At 47.7% G+C, this 23,956-nt stretch overlaps 1 protein-coding gene across 2 annotated transcripts in view; it reads left to right on the forward strand.

Annotated features, from left to right (window-relative positions):
* SNAP47 (synaptosome associated protein 47) overlaps nt 1-20,373 on the forward strand; it is a 70,081-nt gene extending 49,708 nt beyond the window's left edge. For both annotated transcript variants that reach the window (XM_066352820.1, XM_066352828.1), the window contains exons 4-5: nt 1,414-1,538; nt 18,616-20,373. In XM_066352820.1, coding sequence (XP_066208917.1) covers nt 1,414-1,538; nt 18,616-18,762 — 272 coding nt within the window. In that variant the 3' untranslated portion in view covers nt 18,763-20,373. The remainder of the gene's footprint in view (nt 1-1,413; nt 1,539-18,615) is intronic.
* The last annotated feature ends 3,583 nt before the right edge of the window (nt 20,374-23,956 follow it).

Here is a 23,956-nt window from a genome sequence, read left to right on the forward strand (position 1 = left end):
CAGCCAGTGTTTTCATAAAGAACGGACTAGAAGAGCAGACGTTTGGGTTCGTGGCGTGTAGTTATATTTTGTCCTGTGAGCCTTTTCTAGACTTAAAAATGCAGTGCGGGTGTGGCTGCTCTGTGCGGGACGCATTTCCAACTTGCGTCACTGGGGATGGGCCTGGAGGAGGGCCAGGGTCTTGCCTCTAGCAGACATGGTCCTCTGCCTGCCTCCTCAGCTTACTCCGTTTGGCCTAGGCCCTTGTCCTCCCAAGACCCTGAAAACTTGCTTTTTGTCCTCATTCCAGCTTCCATGTATCCCACACAAGGCCAGGCACTCTCAGGGAGTATTATTTATAAGAATTATCTTAAGAAATAAGAATAGCGGGGGCTGACCTCTCCTACAAAGGAGGGACTGGCACAGTGAGTGTGTCCCGAAGGCCACCAGCTGGGCGCCAACCCTGCAGGCCCAGGAGAGCCGTACCCCCACAGATCTGCTCCTGTCCTTTCTTTAGCAACTGCTCGTCACTCTGGCGAAAGGCAGCTCTTCTCCCTGACCCTAGCATCCTATGAGGGATGGGGTCACCTGTCGCCCTGCTGTGCCCCCACTCCCCTGAATCAGAGGAGCCGTGTAGGTTCCCAGACCAGTGCTTTTCTCTGCCTGTTCTCCCCTCCTCTCCAGCATCCTGCTCTGTATCCAAGCTGGTGTGTGCACATGAACAGGCAGCAAGCTCATTGATGCCCTTATCTGGGCCCACAGTGCCAGGGTGCATTTGGAGTCAATTCTTTAAATAAAGGACAGGTGGCACACTGCAGGAGGGGCCATGAGCCACCTGATTAGCACGATCTCTATCCAGGCTGGCCTCTGCTCCTTGGGGACATCACCCAGGCAGGTGCTGTGTGAGCAGAAACCCGTTCTGAGCAGCGCCTGGCCTCGTGGCTCATACTCACCCCACCTGTGGCTTCGTAGTCACATTTGCTTGGCTGGCATCTGACTATCCCCTGTGCTTTCCAGACCCCCAGCATCCTGTGGGGCTTATGAGTGTTTAACAATTACTGTCTTAAACTCCAAGTCTATATTCTTTTCTCGGAAAGAAAATGACCATTCCTGGGTAGGAGCCTTTTTTCTGGGAGCCAGTTTTTACAGCCCCAGGTTTTTACAGATTCACTGGGATCAGGGTGGGGTAAGGAAGCCTCGCTAGACTGGGATGGAAGCAAGGTGTGAGCAGGCCTCGCAGCTGTTGGGCTGAGCAGTGGCCAGGGAGGGGGCTGGCAGGTGTAGCTCTCTGGAGGACATCTCCGTAGAGGATGGAGATGCCTGGGAGGACACTTTGTTGGCCCAGAGAGCTGAGAAGATCTTTATAAAGCTGTGAGTGCTTCTGTGTTGTGCACAAGTACTGGAAGGTGTCATTGCGTCTGACTTTGATTTCAGCATCCGGGTTGATGGACTGCGCCAGGCACCGAGAGCCCTCCACTGGGAGCCAGGAAGGCGGGCCACTGCAGCTGCAGGCGACTGAGCCACTCATTTCCGAGGAGAACACCCAGGAACTGAGACAGGTAATGTGCATTTGGGAGCAGGTGACTCCCTACTCTTCCCTGCCTGAGAACAGCTCTCTCTGGCCTGTGCTTGCCTCTCAGCCATGGGAATGGCTGGGGTACCTGCTGGGTTGCTTGCTCCCTGCAGCTGGAGACGGGAGAGAAAGGCCATGTCCATCCTGAACCCTTGTGCTCTGTGCATGCAGACACACACAGCCCTCCTGTGCTTCTTCCTGTGTACATGTGTGTATACATGTGGGCGTTTGTCCACATGTACATGTGTGTTCTGAGTCTGTACCTGTGAGTGCTGTGTGTACGTGTACTCAGTTGGTGAAATGTGTTCATGTGTGTGTTATGTTGTACATGTGTGTACATGTGTGTGCTGTGAGTCTATGTAGTGTACCTGTGTGCTGTGTATAGGTGTGAGTTTTTGTGCATGTGTGTGTACACATGTATGCTGTGTGTGTGTCTCACTGAGGGTGTTTGTTTGCTCAGTCCTCTCTCAAGTGCTCAGCTGGATTCTGAGGGGGCTTGCCACTTTGTTTTCACAAATTTGAAATTTAATGTTTGATAGAAATACTTTTAAGTCAACTTGTCTTCCTATGTTATTGCTGGGCAACACAATGGCTTGATGTCCCCCTTTTAAAATAATTTTGAAGCAAATACATAGACATTATTTTATTCATGAATATTTAAGCATGTATCTATAAAAGATAGAACTGCATTTAAAAACCATCATCACACCATACTGACTTTTAAAAACCAGAAGGTAACTCCCTGCTGTCACCAGCCATCAGGAGGTGCTCAGGCGCCCTGTCGTGTGCTTCAGGAGTGTGCTGTTGCTGCAGCTGGGAGCCCCATGCAGAATCCCGTGTGGGAGCCCCATGCGACAGCGCCCGGTGGGGGGGGCCTGAGTGAAGCCCCGTGTGGCTGGGTGGCAGCGCCTGTGGGGGGGAGCATCTGTCCTCTTTTCTTTTTCTTTTTCAGTTTATTTGTTGAAATCGAGATTTTTGCAGTTTGCTCTTGCTGACTTGGCCTCCCCAGGGCGAGCAGAAGCTCTCTGCCCAGTGCGCTGTCAGTCAGTTTGTAGCAGGCCTGGCCCTGCTCTGGAGAGACCATGCAGTGGTGCCCGCACACTGTGTCAGAGCACCAAAGGCTGTGCTGCCCGCAGGCCTGTGTTTATGAGTCTGCTGAAGCGTAGACACCTTACACTCAGCTCTTTCCTTGTGGGGAAAAAACTGTTCACCTTTGCTGTGGGGTATTTTAAATATACATATTTGTCACTTTTTCCTCTTGGTCTAACTTAGTTACTTTTTGTAATGACACAGACATGCTGCTTTTTAGCTACAGCTAGCAAGTGTGCAGGTTCCCAGTCACTTCCAGAGCATGTGGCTCTTGTCCTCTGGGAGCTTGGGAACACTTGCCCTGTACAGACTGCGTGTGGCTGAGAGCCCCAGTCTCGGGCTGGAGGGATCTGGGAACCCACCCCACGAAAGTGTTATGGCAGAGACTGTTCTTCTGACCCATGGTGGTGCTGAGAAAGAAACATGGCTTTGTGATGGGGGGGGATATAGGGATTTCATCTGTTAATGCTGAAGGTAGCCGTGCAGCTTGCAAGGGCCCTTCCCCTGGAGGCCATGGTGGGTGGGAGAGGCTGGTCTAGTGCAAGCACATGTCTCCGGGCTGGCTGTCGTCAACAAATCCTAGTGAGCCTGTGTGCTCAGGAAAGTGGCCAGGTGAGTCAGAGTTTTGGCTTCGGGGCAGAGGAAGTGGTGTGGTGACCCAGCAGTGTGGGCTGGGCAGAGCTGCTGTAGGAGGGGCAGGGCTTCCTACTCTCAGCTGTTCACCCTCCTTCCTGCACGAAGAACCTATTTAGTTTCATGAGAGATGATCTTTTAGAGGTTAATCACATTTCCTATTCAGAGACGAGATCTCACTCTGTGGTGAAGCTCAAGCATATAGAGGAATGAGTTAAATTTCTAGCGAGAAAAAAATATAAAAGCACCCCCCCCCCCCATTCAGCTGTGGTTTCTGCTGCAAATGCTGTTAGAGTCATTATATGAAATGGGCCTTGGTCTTGGTGACTTAAACTGCCGTGGGTCCTGCGATATGGTGATCCCAATCTGATTTCCCAGCCACAGGGTGGTGCAGTGGAGACCGTGGCTCCCCTGCTGCGTCACTGCAGGAGGGCCCCTGTCAGGGCTGGAGCACTGGCTTGGCAGTGAGCCTTGACTGCTTTCCTACCGTGGGACAGGCTGACGTTCCCCACCTCACAACTGCGGCTTTGTGTTACAGCCTGTCCCTGCCACATACTGGATGCGGCATTTGGACATGACAGATAAAAAATAAACACATTTGGCTTCACATAGGACATCTTGGTTTCATGGGGATTTTCTTTACAGCTTTCGAACGTGCACTTCTCTCTCTTATCCTTTGCTTGGTTCTTCTTCATCCTGCCTCCCTCTTTCACCAGGAAAGAAGCAGATGAGAAGCTGGCACGGGTCTGGTATTTTGGTTAATCCTGATGGGCGGGCAGGGCACACTCCCCACCAGCGGGTGGCAGGGAAGGCTGTATGAGCTCCAGGGACTGTGGCAGGAGACTTGAGCTGACTCCCTCATCATTCCTGATAAGGAGGATACACAGTGTGCATTTCAAGGACAGTTTTAGGCCGTACATTTAAACTCTGTAGTCCACCTGCTGTGTCTGATATCTTTATAAGCAATAAGCACAAAAATTAAAAAGAAAAACTGAGCCCTAGCCCGATAGCTTGGTTGGTTAGAGCATCATCTTGTTGCAGAAAGGTTGTGGGTTCAGTCCCTGGTCAGGGCATATACAGGAACAGATTGATGTCTATCTCTCCCTTCCCCCCTCGCTCTCTTCCCCATTCCTCCCTCTCTAAAATCAATAATAAAAAAAAAAAGAATAAAACCAAGGTAATACATTCAGTTTAGTCAAAAAGCCCATTTACTGGAAAACAGACAACGGGTGGACTGGTGTGAAGAGAAGAGTTTAACTGCAGAGGCAGGCCTTCTGATGAAGGACAGGAGGTGACTGCAGCCCTGCCCTGGGCTCCAGGGTGCTGCCCTCTGCCTGCTCACTGGAGCAAAGTTGCACAGGGACCCATGCCAGCAGCTCTCAGGACCCCCTCAAGTAATGCTAGGGCAGGAGAACCTGCTGTGCCTCTCTGCTTGCTGTGAAGCTATCTTAAGGAGCTCATGTCCTATTGTCCCTTTTTAAGAAATTTAGAACACATTTCATCTTCAGTAACTACCGTCCTGGTCATTTCCCCCTATTCTCTGTTCCCCAGTATTGAAACTTGTTGTAATCCATCAGTCTGCTCTCATAGTCATGAAAAAAAGATCAGCCGTCTCTCATAGACACAGTCTATGTAAGAGGATTACATTTAACCAGTGACCTTCAGCCCCAAATATGCAGCTCAATGGTGAGTGTGTTGACTGTCAGCGCATGGCCACACAGTGACCAGCAAGTACCCTTGTGTCTGCCGTGCGGCAAGCCACACTGCAGGACAGATGCATCAGGAAGACAGGCCACTGGGCTGAGGAACCCTCAAGGGTGGACAGGCAGGAGTCAGGATTGTGTTCCGTGAACCGTGTGGATCACTGAGGGTTTCTGAGTGAGAAGGGGTGGGATAATTTCAGATTTTCCTGTCTTCCTCTTTCCTATCCCTCCTCCTGAAGCTTTTCCAGACTGTTTATCTCATGTGTTAATTGTGGGGGAACATCATAACAGTTTTTATGATGCTGTTTTTAGTTATGGCTTTGATACCACTCCAGATATCACTAGGGAGCTGGGCCACTTGTTTCAATATCTGTTACTTTGAGAATTATTACTAAGTGTAAGTCATTTCTAAATGTTAAACCCATACTTGGGAACTGGGCAAAGGTACCTAGTAACTTCTGATATGCACACACTGTGGACATTTCAGTAAGAGGACAAGTGCTCTAGGATGAGCGCTGGATTAGGAATTAGGGTCCTGGAGCTGCTCCCGGCCCACCCTGTTGGCCCACAGACCTGGGCAGGCTGCTCCTCCTCTGGCCTCTGTTGCTACCTCTGAGAAGTGAGACCCTGGTCCCCACTGTCCACTGCAGAAACAACCACGACAAATGAAAGCTAAATTACAAAAAAGTGTCACATCTTTTCGATATTCACTCATGCTTTTTCTGTCTACTCTGTTGGATAACCAGGCCACTGGTGACGTTGAGCAGTGCTTGGACAGACACACAGTACCACCCTGCCCCACCCTACCTGCTGTGGTCTCTCTGACACCCCCAGAGTAGCCATCAGACCTCTTGTCACATTGCCTGTGGTCACCTCTCATACAGGCCCATGTTGTCCGTGGCAGTGGTTCAGAGTGAAAGGGCCTGCCCAGGCACGTGGCTATGTGTCCCCTGCAGCTGACAGAAGGCTGTGCAGGTAGCTGCACCTCCCTTGCATAGAAGCCATGGCTAAACCTGGGCTGCGTGGTCCAGAGGCCTGTGCCTATGAGTGTTGGGGATGTGTTGTACCTTCTGCTGCCCCAGGACTGGGAAGGGAGGGAGCTACCCGATGAGGAAGCCCCAGATTCCAGACCATGCCAGCATCTCCAAGCCTCTTCTAGAGCAGTTGTGTGGCTTCAGCAGCTGGGACGCAGGCAGCAGGCTTGCTCCAGCACTTTGATATAAAGGACAACTAGGACAACTGGTCCTTCCTGGAACATTTAATGAACCTCATTTAAATGTACCTCAAGTCTTGAAATCAAAGTTTTGATTATTTTGTTATTGAGTGCCTGTCAATGGAAGCTTATATACATGTATTATTTATATATATTATGATCAGTTTTTTATTGTGGTTGAATATATACATAATACAAATTTTTCCATTTTACCCATATTTTTCCTTTCTTTGAAAGAGAGAGAGAGAGAGGAGAGAGAAGTATCAAGTCATAGTTGCTACACTTCAGTTGTTCATTGATTGCTTTCTCATACATGCCTTGATCCAGGGGCCACAGCAGAGCCAGTGACCCCTTGCTCAAGCCAGTGACCTTTGGGCTCAAGCGAGCGACTTTGGGATCATGTTGATGATCCTGTGCTCAAGCCAGCAACCCTGCACTAAAGCGACAAACCTCGGAATTTCGAATCTGAAACCTCAGTGTTCCAGGTTGACACTCTTTATCCATTGTGCCACCAACCCTGGTCAGGTGCTGTTTTAACCATTTTAAGTGTACAATTCAGTGGTATTAATTACATTCAAAATGTTGTGCAACCGTCATCACCATTGATGGTTCTAAAGCTCCTTCATTCCCCCTCCCGGCCCCCCCCCCTCCCAGCCACTGGTAACCTCCAGTCTCCCCTGTCACTGAATTTGCTTATTCTGGGAACCTCCTGTAACTGGAATCGTACTTTCATCCTCTCTGTCTAGCTTTTTTCACTTAGCATGATGTTTTCTTTTTTTTTCTTTTTTCTTTTTTTTTGCCGGTCTATTGCAGCTCTCTTGATTTCAGAAAACTAAAATTTTGGTCAAAATCAGGTGATGGGAAATGAGTAGCTTATAACTTTTTTTTTTCTCATTCTATTTTTTTTAATTAATTTTAATGGGGTGACATTGATAAATCAGGGTACATATGTTCAGAGAAAACATCTCCAGATTATTTTCACATTTCGTTATGCTGCATACCCCTCCCCCAAAGTCAAATTGTCTTCTGTCACCTTCTATCTGGTTTTCTTTGTGCTCCTCCCCTACCCCCACCTCCTACCTCTCCTTCCTCCCCTCCCCCCCATTACCATTACATTCTTGTCCATGTCTCTGAGTCTCATTTTTATGTCCCATCTATGTATGGAATCATATAGTTCTTAGTTTTTTCTGATTTACTTATTTCACTCCGTATAATATTATCGAGGTCCATCCATGTTGTTGTAAACGATCCGCTGTCATCATTTCTTATGGCTGAGTAGTATTCCATACTATATATGTACCAAAGCTTTTTTTTTAATCTTCTTTTTATTAATTCTAATGCAGTGACATTGATAAATCCGGGTACATATGTTTCGAGAAAACATCTCCAGATTATTTTGACATTTGATTATGTTGCATACCCCTCACCTAAAGTCAAATTGTTTTCTGTCACCTTCTATCTGGTTTTCTTTGTGCCCCTCCCATCCCCCACCCCTTCTCTCTCCTTCCTCACCCCCTGCCCACCCCCAACTACACCCCACCCCCATTACCATCACATTCTTGTCCATGTCTCTGAGTCTCATTTTTATGTCCCATCTATGTATGGATTCATATAGTTCTTAGTTTTTTCTGATTTACTTATTTTACTCCATATAATGTTATCAAGGTCCATCCATGTTATTGTAAATGATCCGATGTCATCATTTCTTATGGCTGAGTAGTATTCCATAGTATATATGTACCAAAGCTTTTTAATCCACTCGTCCTCTGACGAACACTTGGGCTGTTTCCAGATCTTCACTATTGTGAACAATGCTGCCATAAACATGGGGGTGCATTTCTCCTTTTGGAACAGTTCTATGGTGTTCTTAGGGTATATTTCTAAAAGCGGGATAGCTGGTTCAAAAGGCACTTCTATTTTCAATTTTGTGAGGAATCTCCTTACTGTTTTCCACAGTGGCTGCACCAGTCTGCATTCCCACCAGCAGTGCAGGAGGGTTCGCTTTTCTCCCCATCCTCGCCAGCACTTATTCTGTGTTGTTTTGTTGATGAGCGCCATTCTGACTGGTGTGAGGTGATATCTCATTGTGGTTTTAATTTGCATTTCTCTAATGATTAGTGATGTTGAGCATTTCTTCATATGCCTATTGGCCATCTGTATGTCCTCTTTGGAGAAGTGTCTATTCATTTCTTTTGCCCATTTTTTGATTGGATTGTTTGTCTTCCTGGTGTTGAGATTTACAAGTTCTTTACAAATTTTGGTTATTAACCCCTTATCAGACGTATTGTCGAATATGTTCTCCCATTGTGTGGTTTGTCTTTTTTATTCTGTTCTTATTGTCTTTGGCTGTGCAAAACCTTTTTAGTTTGATATAGTCCCATTTATTTATTCTGTCTTTTATTTCACTTGCCTTTGGAGATAAATCAGTTGTCCATAGAGCTGTGGGTTTATTTCTGGGTTCTCTGTTCAGTTCCATTGATCTATGTGCCTGTTCTTATGCCAGTACCACACTGTTTTGAGTACAATGGCCTTGTAGTATAACTTGATATCAGGAAGTGTGATACCTCCCACTTTATTCTTCTTTTATAAGATTGCTCAGGCTATTCTTTTTCTTTTTTGGTTCCATATATTTTTTGGAATATGTGTACTATATCTTTAAAGTATGTCATTGGTATTTTAATTGGTATTGCATTGAATTTATAAATTGCTTTGGGAAATACAGACATTTTAATAATGTTAATTCTTTCTAACCATGAGCAGGGTATATGCTTCCAATTGTTTGTATCTTCCTTGATTTCTTTTATCAATGTGTTATAATTTTCGAATACAAGTCTTTAGTCTCCTTGGTTAAATTTACTCCTAGGTACTTTATTTTTTGGTTGTAATAGTGAAGGGGATTGTTTTCTTAATTTCTCTTTCTGACTGTTCATTGTTGGTATATAAAAATGCCTCTGATTTCTGAGTATTAATTTTATATCCTGCCATTTTGCTGAATTCGTTTATCAGGTCCAGTAGTTTTTTGACTGAGACTTTAGGGTTCTCTATGTACAATATCATATCATCTGCAAATAATGATAGTTTTACTTCTTCTTTTCCAATTTGGATGCCTTTTATTTCTTCTTCTAGTCTGATTGCTGTGGCTAGGACTTCCAGAACTATGTTGAATAAGAGTGGTGAAAGGGGGCACCCCTGCCTTGTTCCTGATCTTAAGGGGATTGCTTTTAATTTTTGCCCATTGAGTATGATGTTGGCTATGGGTTTGTCATAGATGGTCTTTATCCTGTTGAGGTATGTTCCCTGTATTCCCACTTTGCTGACAGTTTTGATCATGAATTGCTGCTGGATTTTATCAAATGCTTTTTCTGCATCTATTGAAATTATCATGTGGTTTTTCTCCTTCCTCTTGTTTATGTGATGAATCACATTGATTGATATGCGAATATTGTACCAGCCTTGCCTCCCCAGAATAAATCCCACTTGATCATGGTGTATGATTTTTTTTTAATGGTTTTTTTTTTTTTTTTTTTTGTATTTTTCTGAAGATGGAAATAGGGAGGCAGTCAGACTGACTCCCACATACGCCTGCCCGGGATCCACCCGGCATGCCCACCAGGGGGCGATGCTCTGCCCATCTGGGGCTTCGCTCTGTTGCAACCAGAGCCATTCTAGTGCCTGAGGCAGAGGCCACGGAGCCATCCTCAGCGCCCGAGCAAACTTTGCTCCAGTGGAGCCCTAGCTGCGGGAGGGGAAGAGAGAGACAGAGAGGAAGGAGAGGGGGAGGAGTGGAGAAGCAGATGGGCACTTCTCCTGTGTGCTCTAGCCGGGAATTGAACCCGGGACTCCTGCACACCAGGCCGACGCTCTATCACTAAGCCAACCGGCCAGGGCCGGTGTATGATTTTTTTCATCTATTGCTGGATCCGGTTTGCTAATATTTTGTTGAGGACTTTAGCATTTATATTCATCAGGAATATTAGCCTATAATTTTTTTTCTTTGTGTTGTCTTTGCCTGGTTTTGGAATCAGAATTATGCTCGCCTCATAAAAGGAGCTTGGAAGTTTTCTTTTCTCTTGAATTTTTTGAAATAGCTTGAGAGGATAGGAGTTAGTTCTTCTTTGAATATTTGGTATAATTCACTTGTGAAGCCATCAGGCCCAGGACTTTTCTTTCTTGGGTGTTTTTTTGATAACTGTTTTGATCTCATTTGTTGTAATCGATCTGTTTAGGTTTTCTGATTCTTCCAGATTGATTTTTGGAAGATTGTACGTTTCAAGGAATTTGTCCATTTCTTCTAGGTTGTCTAGTTTTTTGGCATACAGTTCTTCATAGTATTTTCTTACAATATTTTGTATTTCTGTTGTGTCAGTTGTTATTTCTCCACTCTCATTTCTAATTTTATTTATTTGAGTCCTCTCTCTTTTTATCTTGGTGAGTCTGTTTAAAGGTTCCTCAATCTTGTTTACCTTTTTAAAGAACCAGCTCCTGGTTTCATTGATCCTCTGTATTGTTTCTTTAGCCTCTATGTCATTTATTTCCACTCGGATCTTTATTATTTCCTTCCTTCTACTACATCTGTGCTTTACTTGCTGTTTTTTTTCTAGTTCTTTTAGGTACAGGGTCAAGTTGTTTATTTGAGCTTTTTCTAGCTTCTTAAAGTATGCCTGTAGTGTTATAAACTTCCCTCTCAGTACTGCTTTTGCTGTGTCCCATAAATTTTGAGTTGTATGCTTATTATCATTCATTTCTAGGAATCTTTTTATTTTTTCTTTGATCTCATTGTTAATCCATTCATTATTTAACAACTTCCTATTTAGTTTCCATGTGTTTGAGAATTTTTTAGTTTTTTGTTGTGGTTGATTTCTAGTTTTATGCTATTGTGATCAGAGAAAATGCTTAATATGATATCAATCTTCTTAAATTTATTGAGACTGCTTTTGTGTGCTAACATGTGGTCTATCCTAGAGAATGTACCATGAGCACTTGAAAAGAATGTATATTCTGCTGCATAGGGTGAAAAGTTCTAAAGATATCTATTAAATCGAGTTGATCTAGTGTGTCTTTTAAGTCTGCTGTTTCTTTGTTAATTTTCTTTATTGAGGATCTATCTAGTGATGTTAGTGGGGTATTGAAATCCCCTACTATTATAGTATTGCTGCTGATCTCGCCATTTATATCCATCAAAGGCTGCTTTATATATTTAGATGCTCCTATATTAGGTGCGTAGATATTTATAATGGTTATATCTTCCTGTTGTATTGCTCCCTTTATCATTATATAGTGACCTTCTTTATCTCTTACTATAGCCTTTGTTTTAAAGTCCATTTTGTCTGATAAAAGTATTGCTACCCCAGCTTTTCTTTCATTTCCATTTGCTTGAAACATTTATTTCCATCCTTTTAACTTCAGTCTATGTGCATCTTTTGTTTTGAGGTGTGTCTCTTGTAGACAGTATATGTATGGGTCCTGTTTACTTATCCACATAGCTAGCCTATGTCTTTTGATCGGATCATTTAATCCATTTACATTTAAGGTAATTATTGATATGTTTTTGTTTATTGCCATTTTATTCTTTAAAGCTGTATTCCTCTTTTGCTATATTCTTTTCCCACTTTTATCTATTTACAACAGGCCCGTTAACATTTCCTGCAGCATTGGTTTAGTTGTAGTGAATTTCTTGAATTTTTTTTTGTCTGGGAAGCTTTTTATTTCTCCTTCAATTTTAAATGATAGCCTTGCTGGATAAAGTAGTCTTTGTTGTAGGTTCTTGTTCTGCATTACTTTGAATATTTCTTACCATTCCCTTCTGGCCTCAAGTGTTTCTGTTGAGAAGTCGGATGTCATTCTTATGGAGGCTTCCTTGTAGGTGATAGCCTTTTTTTCTCTTGCAGCTTTTAATATTTTCTCTTTATCTCTTAGCTTTGGTATTTTAATTATGATATGTCTTGGTGTAGATTTCTTCGGGTTTCTTTTTAATGGAGTTCTCTGTGCTTCTTGAACTTGTGAGAGTTTTACCTGCATTAATTTAGGGAAGTTTTCAGCTATGATATGATTGAACAAAGTTTCTATCCCTTGTTCTTTCTCTTCTTCAGGAACCCCTATGATCAGGGGTCCCTAAACTACGGCCCATGGGCCGCATGCGGCCCCCTGAGGCCATTCATCCGGCCCCCACTGCACTTCCGGAAGGGGCACCTCTTTCATTGGTGGTCAGTGAGAGGAGCATATTGACCATCTCATTAGCCAAAAGCAGGCCCATAGTTCCCATTGAAATACTGGTCAGTTTGTTGATTTAAATTTACTTGTTCTTTATTTTAAATATTGTATTTGTTACCGTTTTGTTTTTTTACTTTAAAATAAGATATGTGCAGTGTGCATAGGGATTTTTTTATAGTTTTTTTTTATAGTCCGGCCCTCCAACAGTCTGAGGGACAGTGAACTGGCCCCCTGTGTAAAAAGTTTGGGGACCCCTGCCTATGATGCAGATGTTATTTCTCTTCATGTTGTCACAGAGCTCTTTTAGAGTTTCCTCAGACTTTTTGAGTCTCTTTTTTCTGCTCTGCTTCCATGCCTTCATTCAACTTGTCCTCAGCATGCTGAGTCTTACCTCAGCTTCATCCATTCTGCTTTTAATTCCTTCCATTGTAGTCTTCATTTCTGATATTATATTTATCATCTCTGACTGATTCTTTTTTAATATTTCAATGTCCTTTTTTATACTTGCTATCTCTTTATTTAGGTGTTTGTAATGACCATCCATTGTTGTTCTTAGATCCTTAAGCATCCTAACAGTCATTATTTTAAACTCTGCATCTGGAAGTTTGGTTATTTCCATATCACTCAGTTCATTTCCTGGAGGTTTTTTCTTGTGGTTTCATTTGGATTGCACTTCTCTGTCTTCTCATTATGTCTGTGTGTTTGAGTGTATTGTTTGTAGAGCTGGTTGAGTCTAGGCTTGGTGTTGTCTTCCTCCAATTTTCAGTTGTGTTATTTCTAGGTCTTCTTTGGTTGGTATCAGCTGTTATTTGTCTAGCATGATGTTTTCAAGGCTGATCCAAATCAGCACACACATCCCTCTTAGGTTCCTTCTTAAGGCTTATGTAAGGATAAGGTGAGGAGACTTGCACTATGTGGGGTAGAATTTGGGCACATTATTTAGTGAGCTCTATTCACACATGTCAGTGCGGCTTCCCAGAGGTGAGCCTGTCACCTCTGAAAAGCCGTGGACGTCATGCATCTTCCATGTGCTTCATACTCTGGAAACTGCCCCACTGATGCATTTATTCCAACATGGGAGAGGAACCTTCAGGTCATTGTCTTAATGGAGATGCTTTGTCCTCTTAAAAACCTGGTTCTTGGAAGCTCTGTTTAGGGTCTGATGGCAGGTTGCCTCCCAACCTTCTCCATCCCCCCACCCCTCCCCCCTCGCCATGGGAGGTACTCGCCTGTGCTTTTCCTGTCTGGACCATGAGCTGGAGAGGCCATCTGTAATGAGGGCTGAGCAGTCCCTGCTGTGTGGATGCAGCCTGAGGCTGTACCGAGGCCCCCTGCCCTCTGCACGGGGCCTGGCAGAGAGCCTGTGTCAGGGCTTCAGGGATGCAGCAGACGAGGTGGGCATGGGGCTCTCTGTGAGCAGTGAATGTGAGAGAGTGTAGCCTAGAATGTTCTTCACAGCCTCCAGAGCTTTGGCTGTGCTGGAAGCCAGCTTCTACCACTCTACCTTCTCTACAGCATATTAACAGCCCAACTGGTAGAGCTGTTTGGAGTTGTAGACAGCTTGATTTATCCTAAGATGGTTGCTAATTTCTCACTGCAAGAAAATTCAGTTTTGTAATGAGTCAGCATAATAACAAGATGAGGGCAGACAATCTAGCTAATACTAAACTTACTTTGAGTGCTTAATATTAATATAGTAATAATTCTGAATCCTGGAGTTTTTATCATGAGGTGTAGAACAAATATTTTCTTTTTTTCTGGCTATAAATTGAGACAACAAGTACAGTTTTGCAGTCATTTTGGAAAGGTGAAGCCAGTACTTGTGTCATGGCCTCCTGGGCTACAGGGACAGGACACGGTAGGACCCACTTAAAGGTGTGGCTCCCAGTAGAGCTCAGGAGCCCAATGGCTTGGGTAAGGCACAAACATTTAAACAAGTCTGTTTTGGTAAGTAGACCTACTCCACTGAGTGAGCTATTTTTTTGTGACTTACTTTATGTTTTTATAAACAAGATGGAAGTGGTTAGAAGGCCAGACTGTCTCCCTATCTGCTTTCACGTTGGTCTACATGGTGCCTGTGCGGCTGCTATGTGTGTGACCCAAGGAGAGGCTGCTCTGTCCCAGGGCCATGCGGTGCCTCCCCATCTCTGGCGCGGGTGGCTGGCCCAGCCTCTGCCTATGGAGCAGGGCCTCCTACACTTTGTGGGCCCCCAAGTGCCTACTCTTCCCATCCCCATGCCTGGGCGGGCTGGCCCCCACGTTTCATGTCTTGCCTGTGACAAGTACACTGTGTTCATAAAGGTTTTTCTTGTAAAACTTAATGCTGTTTTCACCAGGTAATTCTATGTAGGTACGGACATGGCTGGAAAGAAGGCTGCCGGGTCTGTCAGTGTCCCACAAACTCAGAGAAGAGTCTGCTTTGAGCCTGGCCTTGACCCAGAGCCCCGTGAAGGCCCATCAGAGAGGCTAGCTGACATTTCAGAGGCTGGCAGTGTTCTACGTCGATGACTAGACAGCTTGTCATCCTGGGCCACAGCAGTAGTGACTGTGCTTAAGGCTTGGCCAGGCTTCCTGCCCTCCATTCTTTCCACCTGTGTTATATAGACTGCACACAATGCCTTTTACTTACTTCAAGCCCTGTCTTAAAGGAAAAAGATATGGGACCATTATTCTGAGAGTTTACTAGGAATTGTCTTTGTACACTCAGTAGCAATAAAGACCTTTCTTGTATTTTTTAGAATTAATTTCAAGTGCACTTTATACTATATACTGTATACTCGTGCAGAGTATCCAAGAGTCTCAGCAGGGTGCCTAGGAAGAGTGTTGTAATTATGGCCATCCTCTTGGAGACATTTTCAAAATCAACTCGAAGGAAGCTACCCTTGTTTGCACCACAGACTCAATAGAATGCTTAGCTTCTTTGGGCATCAGCTTATCAGCTCACAGACTAAGTGGCCTGTGCCCGTTACTACTGTGCTGGTTCCTCATAGACTCAGGGATGTCAGCGTTCCCGCTTGGCCGCCGTTTGATTGTGGGCTGGGGAAGGTGTCTCTCATCCTCCCAAGCAAGCTGGCCAGCCGAGGGACTGGCACAGAATTGGGAGGACTTGGTGGGAGGGCTGTCATGCAGCAAGGTGGTCCTATGCTATGTGACAGTAGCCACTAGTCACATATGGCCACTGAGCACTTGGAAGATAGTGGGGCCGAGTTGCGATGTGCTATATACTGTGTATAGGTACACATTCACACCAGCTTGCTGGGACTGCATGTAGAAAAGAATATAAAATGTTTCATCAATAATTGTTTATATTGATTTCATGTTGAAATGGTAATATTTGGAATTGATGACTGGGTTAAGTAAAATATATTATTAAAGTTAATTACACTTACTGTTTTTTACTTTTTAAAATGTGAGTACTAGAAAATTTTGAATGACAAGTGTGGCTCTCCTCATACTGGCCATCTTATCACAGTTGCTGAGGGCCCTACAAGCTGCACAGTGTCAGGTCCCTACCTCCCCTGCTGTGAAAGGCCTGCGTGTCTTGGTGATGTGGCCTCTGAGTCATTGCACTGTGACATTGGTTATCTGTGTGGTGATCACAGCAGGGCCACACCGGGAGACATGAGGGAGACAGGTGGCCCAGCACCTCAGCCTGGCCTGTGAAGCAGAGCGACTTTGAGGATTGACAGGAAAGGGCAGTGGGAGCACATCCGAATAGCCCCATAACTCAGCCTTGTCTAGGATGACTGGGGGATAAGGAGACAACAACTCGGCATGCGCATTCAACCCCAGTTTCACTTTCCTGCGAGCATGGATATTGGGGCAGAAGGAAGCAGAAGCGGGCACCACTGTAATTGCTGACAGTGCCTGTCTGGCAGGCCCTGGTCTGGATTTGGGTTTCAGGGGACTCTTCTCTAAGCGCTGTGCCCTGCTTTGCACTGAGGCCAACACGCTGCTGCTGAGAGCCCACCTTTCCCCCCCCCCACACACACACACACGGGGACTGCTCACAGTCTGCGGCCTGGTGCTCCTGAGGGACATGTCAACTGGAAATGAACTTGACCACACTTTGGAACGACTGACGATGACTTAGAAGGTGCAGAGAGAGTCTCGGGGTTCGTACTGTATCATTACTCAACACAGGAGAGAGACCTCGTGGGTGTCAAACCAGGTGCAGGTGCGCGACAAAGGCCAGTCTCCCAGGGGAACTTTTGTGTGCGTTCCTGGTAGAACAGCCTGTTACCACTCTAAAAACAGAGGTAAATCAGATGGGAATAGATAGTTTACCAAAGAACAGCCTGGAAGGACCTGCCTGACATGATGGTGAATGGTGGTTTTTAGTGCAGTTTGGGCCTCACCCCTGTGTGATCATACGAGTGAGACATGGGAAGAGACCTCCCTTGTTAGGTCAGCCAGCCAGGCATCCAGAGCCACTGACCCCACGATGTACTTTCCAGAGCACTTCCAGGGTTTCAAATGATTCCACTGATGAAGCTCCAAGGGGGAACAGAACGGTGGTTCCCAAGCCTGAGGACTCGGTCGCAGTTGACTCGTGTCTCGTGACTGGGGTCCAGTGATGATCGTGCATTAGAAGAGAGGCATGGGCCACATCCTGCCTCTGCCCCTAACCTGTGTATGACTGTTCATGGCCTCTGCTCCGCTCACCCCCACCCCCTCACTGATGGGCACCCCGGACTCCTGCCATCCAAGAGTGCTGACACTTGGCTGAATTCCCTTGCAAAGCACTTCACAATCTTCACAGCTTGTTCATGTGTGTGACCTCACTGGAGCCGCATCATTTCTGGGGACAGAGCCAACCTCGTTATTCTCCTGGCCGTCGTCCTGGCTTGATTGTTGTTAATGAGATGAAGCAGCCCTCACCCAGGCTGATGGCCAGGTGGTCAGGCATGTCTTCTGATTCTAAGCACAGAGCTGCCATGTGACCAAATGGGTACTGCCCCTACCTCCTGATACCATACGGTGCCAGTCACTCTGCTCTCCCAGGAGTAGCGTTGTCCCAGACTACATGGTGGGACCTGGGGCTGATACTGGTGGGTTATCAATATATTGGACTTGGTCCCCTGGGGGGGAGGGTCTTCTAGGCTGCTCCCTGCTGACGTCATTTCTGTGTGACAGTGCGCAATTGACCCCTCCCCCCACCCTGGGACAATCTGGCGATTCATAGTGTGTTTCTGCTTCTCCCCCTACCCAGCGGCCTAAAGTTTCCCCAAAAGAGGCATTGACGTTTGCAGCAAGTAGATGGTCAGTACAGTTTCTCGTAAAGCCATTCTTTTGTCAGCTTGAGGATATTGAATTTTTCAAACCTAAAAAGCTCTGTAAGGAGCAGGTAAAGCACATTGCACAGAGCACATTTAGACTCACCATAAGGCGGCTGCTCCAACTGCTGTGTGAAACTATGAAGGATGGTGTGAGTCAACGCGGTCCAGCCTGGTCCACTTTCCTGACGCTGCTGTACTGGAGCAGTCTCTCCTGTGGCATTGTGGGGCTTGCGGCACTTCTGTGCCCTCTATTTATCCTCACCTGGTCCCTTCTCTGCCTCCTGAAGCCCTGGCCCTATGCTTCCTGTCAGTTCCCTTGTCTCTCATTTCTCAGGCCCGGGGAGTGGAGAGGGCGGGGGTGGGAGAGGCTGTACTGTATGACTGGGTTATTTGTGCCATGTTCCATCCTGCCTTTTGTATTTGTATGTGAGCGTACAGACAAAAAAAGGACTTTGCTTTTCTTCTAAATACTGTTTTCTGAGCTTTAATGTGTGCAGTTGGCACTTGGGTGTAGACAAGTAGTGAGCACAATGATTGGGCAGGACTGGAACTCAGATCCCAGTGGTCGGCCTCAGGTTTCTGGTTCTCCTGTGCTTGTTGCCCCACTGCTGCAGCCAGAATTCCTCATGGATGTGGTAAGACGTCAGTGACATGGCACACTGTGTGGGGCTAGAACGCAGTGCCCTGGAAACTGGTGGTCAGACTGCTGCCCTTGGCCTGGTGCACAGCCAGGGACAAGCATGTCATCTCCAGTCAGTGGCAGAGCTGAGACCCAAACCCAAGCTCTGGCTCTGGGCTACACCAAGGGCACAGAGGGAGCATCATCCCCACTGACTCACAAAATTCCTTAAGCAGTACAAAACTAATGGGAAGAAACATTGTCTACTTTTGAAAGTTTAAGGACAGTCAGCTTTCCTGCCCTGTGCTTCTCCGCAGATCCTGGGGAAGCTGAAGGGGCTCGCCTTGGACGCGGAGGCAGAGCTGGAGCGACAGGACGAGGCCTTGGATGACATCACCACTGCCGTGGACCGGACAACCTTAACCGTCGACAAGCACACTCGGCGCATGAAAAAACTGACCTAGGAGGACAAGAGAGTATCCAGGTGACCGCTTTGGACGAGAACCACGCCTCAGTCTGTTTTCCTTACCCCTGCATGCTGCCTTCGGATGAAGACCACAGGATGACATTCCCAGGGCCAGAGAGGAACTTGCGGCTCTGACCAAGAAGCACACCTGCCTCAGGACCAAGGCTGCTATGAAGCCCGAGGCAGCCACCGAGGGGTCTCCTGCAGGGCGCTGAAGATGCCATTCCAGGAGAGGGGTCTGCCTGTGAGCACAGGGAACAGCACCCACCCAGGCCCTCACAGCAGCACCCGGGCTCTCAAACACGGGGCGGAGCCTGGCGAGCCCTGCACAGCTGCATGGTGGCTCTTTGTTGGAAGGGTTGGCTGCACCAGCACCTGGGGACCGTTCTGCATGGCTGCATGCTAGGTCTTCTGTATCACCAGTAGCTGCATTGTCATCCTTTCCCCGCTCTCGTCGGGCGTAAAAGGAAGTTTAAGTCTCTGCAGATGAAATCTGCTTATTTTTAACTCTGTGTGTCTAAGTACCGCAGGTAGACCCTATATCAGCAAAATTCCCTCCCCAGGGTCGTGTGGCCTGCACCTACCTGCTCCCCTCCTGGGCCGCTTGGTGACCCACCGCCCTCACGCGTTCCATGTCTGGCTGGTTTCTTTTCGGTTGTGCTGTGATTTTCTAACTGAAGCTAAGAGTCTAGCATACCTTGAGGTCTTCATGTAAACAACTAAAGTACCATTTCACTGCTCAGCTTTCAGCCAAATGTGAAAACAGTACACACTGCACCTGTTAAAGAATGTTGCGTTTTGCTTTTACTCCCCATTTCTACCCAGAAATAAGAAAGAAATGCCGCTTTTTGAAGGTAACATTGATGATGCAAAGGTTTGGAGTCCATGGGAGCCACTTGAGGGGACGGGGGAAGTGAAGAAGTGGGTGTCTTCCAGGCCGCTTTGAAATAGTGTTCCTAGGGGCTGTACACAGGCTCCTTAGACCTGAGGGGAGTGTCCAGCTCCTTCGATGGCACCCACAGGCCCTGTGCCACCTGCGTTCTGAGCCCTGGGGGGCCTGGGTGACTGCGCTCTGAGTGCCCCATCTCTGGCTGCCCTGATGAAGCATCACACAGTGTGGACCACAGGGTGTGCTCTCTGGGTCTGGAGGCCAGCAGTCCAAGGGCAGGGTGTCAGGGCTGCACTCCCTCCTGAGGCTGTAGTGGGGGCTTCCCTCCTGCCCCTTCCAGCGGCTGGTGCCCCAGATATCCCTGGGCTTGTGGCCACATCACCCCCTCTCTGTCTTTGTCATCCTGTGGCCACTCCCAGTGTCTATGTCAAATCTCCCTTTATATATAAGGCCCGTGTCCGTGGGCTCAGGACCCACCTGGTCCAGCCTATCTCATCTCCAGCTTGACTCTGACGATACCCACAGAGACCCCACTTCCACACAGGGCCTTGTTCTGCGGTGCCGGGTGGCATGAGTTTCAGGTAGCCTCAGGATGCCCAGCCTTACGGAAGCTAACCCATGGGAAGTAGCCCTTTCCAGAAAGTAACCTCCAGGGGGCCTTCCTGTTCTCTTCTTTCTTTTATTTGGTAAACTCCAATTCTTTGTCTTGTTTGGTTTGTATTTAGCAACCTCCAAGATCTTTCCTTGAATGCAGGCATGGGAGCAGTTGCTCCTGACCTCTCCCTCAAGCCCAGCAAACACTGGACCTCTGAGGTATTCTGAGCCTCTGGCAGCCCCTCCCCTTGTGCCCAGTGTTGGGGACGAGGCAGGGAGGGCAAAGCACATGTGTAGGTGTGTCAGCAAGGACAGGTACCGAGAGCTTACGCTGTACCCAGAGGCAGGGGCGCTGGACCATGTGTCCTTGTGGAGCCTAGAGCAACACTGGAGGACAGGCATCCTGTGTCCGGGGCACAGGCACATGTAGGGATGTTGTGCTTCTCACAGCAGTTCACGAGGAGTGGGGTTCTCACCCACAGCCATGGGCGAGGCTGCCCTGCTTCTCCGAAATCACTGACACGTACACGCTGGGTTCACACAGGGATTCAAAACATATACTCGTGCACATGCTGGGCTCACCTGAAGACAGTGCACACAGGCACTCACATGTCCGTGCATGTGGCTCAGCCAAGAACTCAGAAAATACAAACACATGCTGGACTCACCCTGGGACTGAGGTACACAAATGCACGCACATAAACACACTGACCACCGGCCCCTCAGTCAGGCTCTATGAGTGTACATGCTCCCCAAGTGTGTCTTAACAAGTCGACCATGCAGGAGCCACAGGCCAGGTAACTCACTGCTGTCACGCCTGCTCTCCCTGTCCAGCTCAGAGCTCTGAGCAGGGAAAGGAAAACACCTGCCCCGCCCAGGAGGGTGCTGCTCAGGTGCCTTGCTCAGCCTGCGGCCTCCTTGCACCCACTTGTCCTGAGAAGGAGCCCCGCCCAGTGCCCATGGGCATTGGGCCTCTGGCGTGGAGAGGTCATCGGGCCCATGACCCCTTTCTGTGAGGCAAGCCCTGAGCTTTTTGGCCTCACTCTCTTCTGGGGTGTGAAAACCCTAGATACTGGGTGCAAAGGTATGTGGGAACCCAAATATTTACCACTACATCATTATTCTACCCTTCCCACCCATAATTAAATTGATGGAGATGATGGTCTGTTTTATGTGAAAACTTAGAGTGTAAAAAGAGCCACCAAGGGTCATATGCTATTTTGTTTACCTTGGCCCCACGCTTTACTGCATTCTGAGCCCTGGGGGTTTAGGGTGACTGCACTGTGATTGCTCAGTATCGGGGCTGCACTAACAGCACTGCTTGGCATGTATGACAACAGGGGTGTGCTCTCTGGGTCTGGAGGCCAGAAGTCCAAGGCCAGAGTGTCAGGGCTGCACTCCCTCCTGAGGCACATTAGGATCTTCTAGTAGCAGAAAATCCACCTGCTAAACCGGGTTGATGACTGGAGCCCAAAGCACAGACCAACCTATTTAAACCAGCAGATAAGTCACCAAGCTGAGGCAAAGGTGTCAGAACCCCGTGACACTAAGAACTAACTCCCAAGCCCATGCTCCCCACCCAGGTGCTCACCTCTACCTTCCACCGCTTCCCCCCACCAGGAGCACTAGCTCCACACTTCCTGTCCCCTCCACCTCAGAGCACACATCCCAGAGCCTTAGACTAGTACGCCCACGATGCTCCAACTTCACCCCGTGGTGCCCCTGTTGGTCTGTCTGTCGTGCCCTCCCCCATACCCTGGGGGAAGGGGAGTGGACCTTGTGATGCTCAGACGCTGGACCAGAGGAAGGAGCCGAGCCTGCACCGCGCAGGGACAGCCGGTGGACCACTCCAGGGGCCCCCAGGAGAACAGCACACGGGCCGCAGCAAGCCCGCCTGCCAGCATCACCAGTGGCTGCTCCCATGAGGGCAGTGCCTTGCTTTCCCTTCCTTGCATGGGAGCTTGTCCTCTGACACTCATTTTGGGACTGTGTGGGCTGACCTCTGTTCACCCTTTACCCTGTCAGTAACAGGAATGGGTCATGTCTGTGGGCCATCATGTAGGGTGTTTGCAGTTCCTAAAACATGACATTGTGAGCTCAGCGACACTCTGTGAAGGTGGGCACAGTGGAAGCCTGCATCTAATGCAGCTGTGGAACCCACATTGAGCTGATAAGGGACAGCTCTGACATTTCATCAGAAAGGGCTGATTCCTTTGCTTGAGGTGGGGTTGGCAGACTTTCTGTTAGAGTACAAGTAGTGACAGCTTCCCCTTTCAAGTCGTACAGTGTCTGTCCTAACATCTCCGGTCTTCTGTCTACATGGAGACAGCGTGGGCTTGTGAGCGAGCGACGGGTAGGCTACATTCCAGCAAAACGACCTGTAGAGTTAGAATTCCGCGTACCACAAATGTTATTCTTGTTTTGATTTTCTTCTTTCAACAAGTGAAAATTCAAGTAGGACCTCAGCATGCAGGCCACAGGGGAACAGGCAGCAGGGCTCACCTGCCTGGTGGGTGTGGCCTCCACAGCTGCAGCCAAGGTTGTTCAGCGCTGTCTCTCCTGGAGGGTGACTCACTGCCTGTCTTGGCCCCAAACAGGAATGACCTGAGCCCCCAGCATGATATCCCTGTTGATGCCAAAGCCAGCCCAGGGTTGTGGCCAGGAGACTGCCACCCTGTTTCCTGCTGTGCTCAATTGTTCAGAGCTTTGAGGACATTTGGTCCTGTTTCTTCTAAAGGCAGAGCTTGGAAGAGAGGCACCATGGAGAGGGGAGCGGAGCAGGAATGAGGAATGACCCGTGCTAGTTTTCAATGGTGATTCTCATTGGATACCTCAAATCAGCATACATGGAAATGTTAGAAGAGACGAAAAGCCTGGCCAGTTGTTCTCATTGGCAGAGTGTTGCCCTGGTGTGTGGATGTCCAGGGTTTGATTCTCGGTCAGGGCACACAGGATAAGTAACCATCTGCTTCTCTACCCCTCCCTCTCTTGATTCTCCTCTCTCTCCTCTCCTCCCGCAGTCAGGGCTCATTTGGAGCTAGTTGGCCCTAGGCACTGAGGATGGCTTCATGGCCTCTGCCTCAGGTGCTAAGAAGAGCTCAGTTGCTGAGCAACGGAGCAATGTCCCAGATGAGTGGAGCATCACCCCCTTGTGGGCTTGTGGGGTGGATCCCTGTTGGGGCACATGCAGGAGTCTGTCTCTGCCTCCCCTCCTCTCACAGAATAAGAGAGAGAGAGAATGGAAACAACAAAAATCTATCTGTCCTTGAGACATTTTCAAACATCACAAAACACTCGACTGTGTGCTGTCAGCAGGCAGGGCTCTGGTCTTGTCTGGGGTTGGGTGACATGCTCTCTTGGAGGCAGCTGTCCTGACTGAGGCATTAGCCGGAGCATGAGGCCACATCACAAGGATGCCCCTCTGGGGCCATGCCCACCTCACCTGGGAGGAGCCATCCCCTTCACTGCTTCTAGCTTGTTAGCTGTGGGTTTGAGTAAAACTTGAAAGACACATAAATTGTCATGTTTTCACATTTGCAACTGCCCTCCACATCCACATGGTGTTTCAGCATCTGGCACCCATCTGGAAACTTGGAACATCCGTGGGCTTGTCAAAGAGGCAATTTTCCCTGATTCATTCCGAAAGCGAAAAGCCACAAAGCAGGTCCTGCAGCTCGTCTGAAGGCAAGGGTGGTCCTTCTTCCAGAGG

Source organism: Saccopteryx leptura, chromosome 1 (assembly GCF_036850995.1).
Source record: "Saccopteryx leptura isolate mSacLep1 chromosome 1, mSacLep1_pri_phased_curated, whole genome shotgun sequence".
Lineage (NCBI taxonomy): Eukaryota > Metazoa > Chordata > Mammalia > Chiroptera > Emballonuridae > Saccopteryx > Saccopteryx leptura.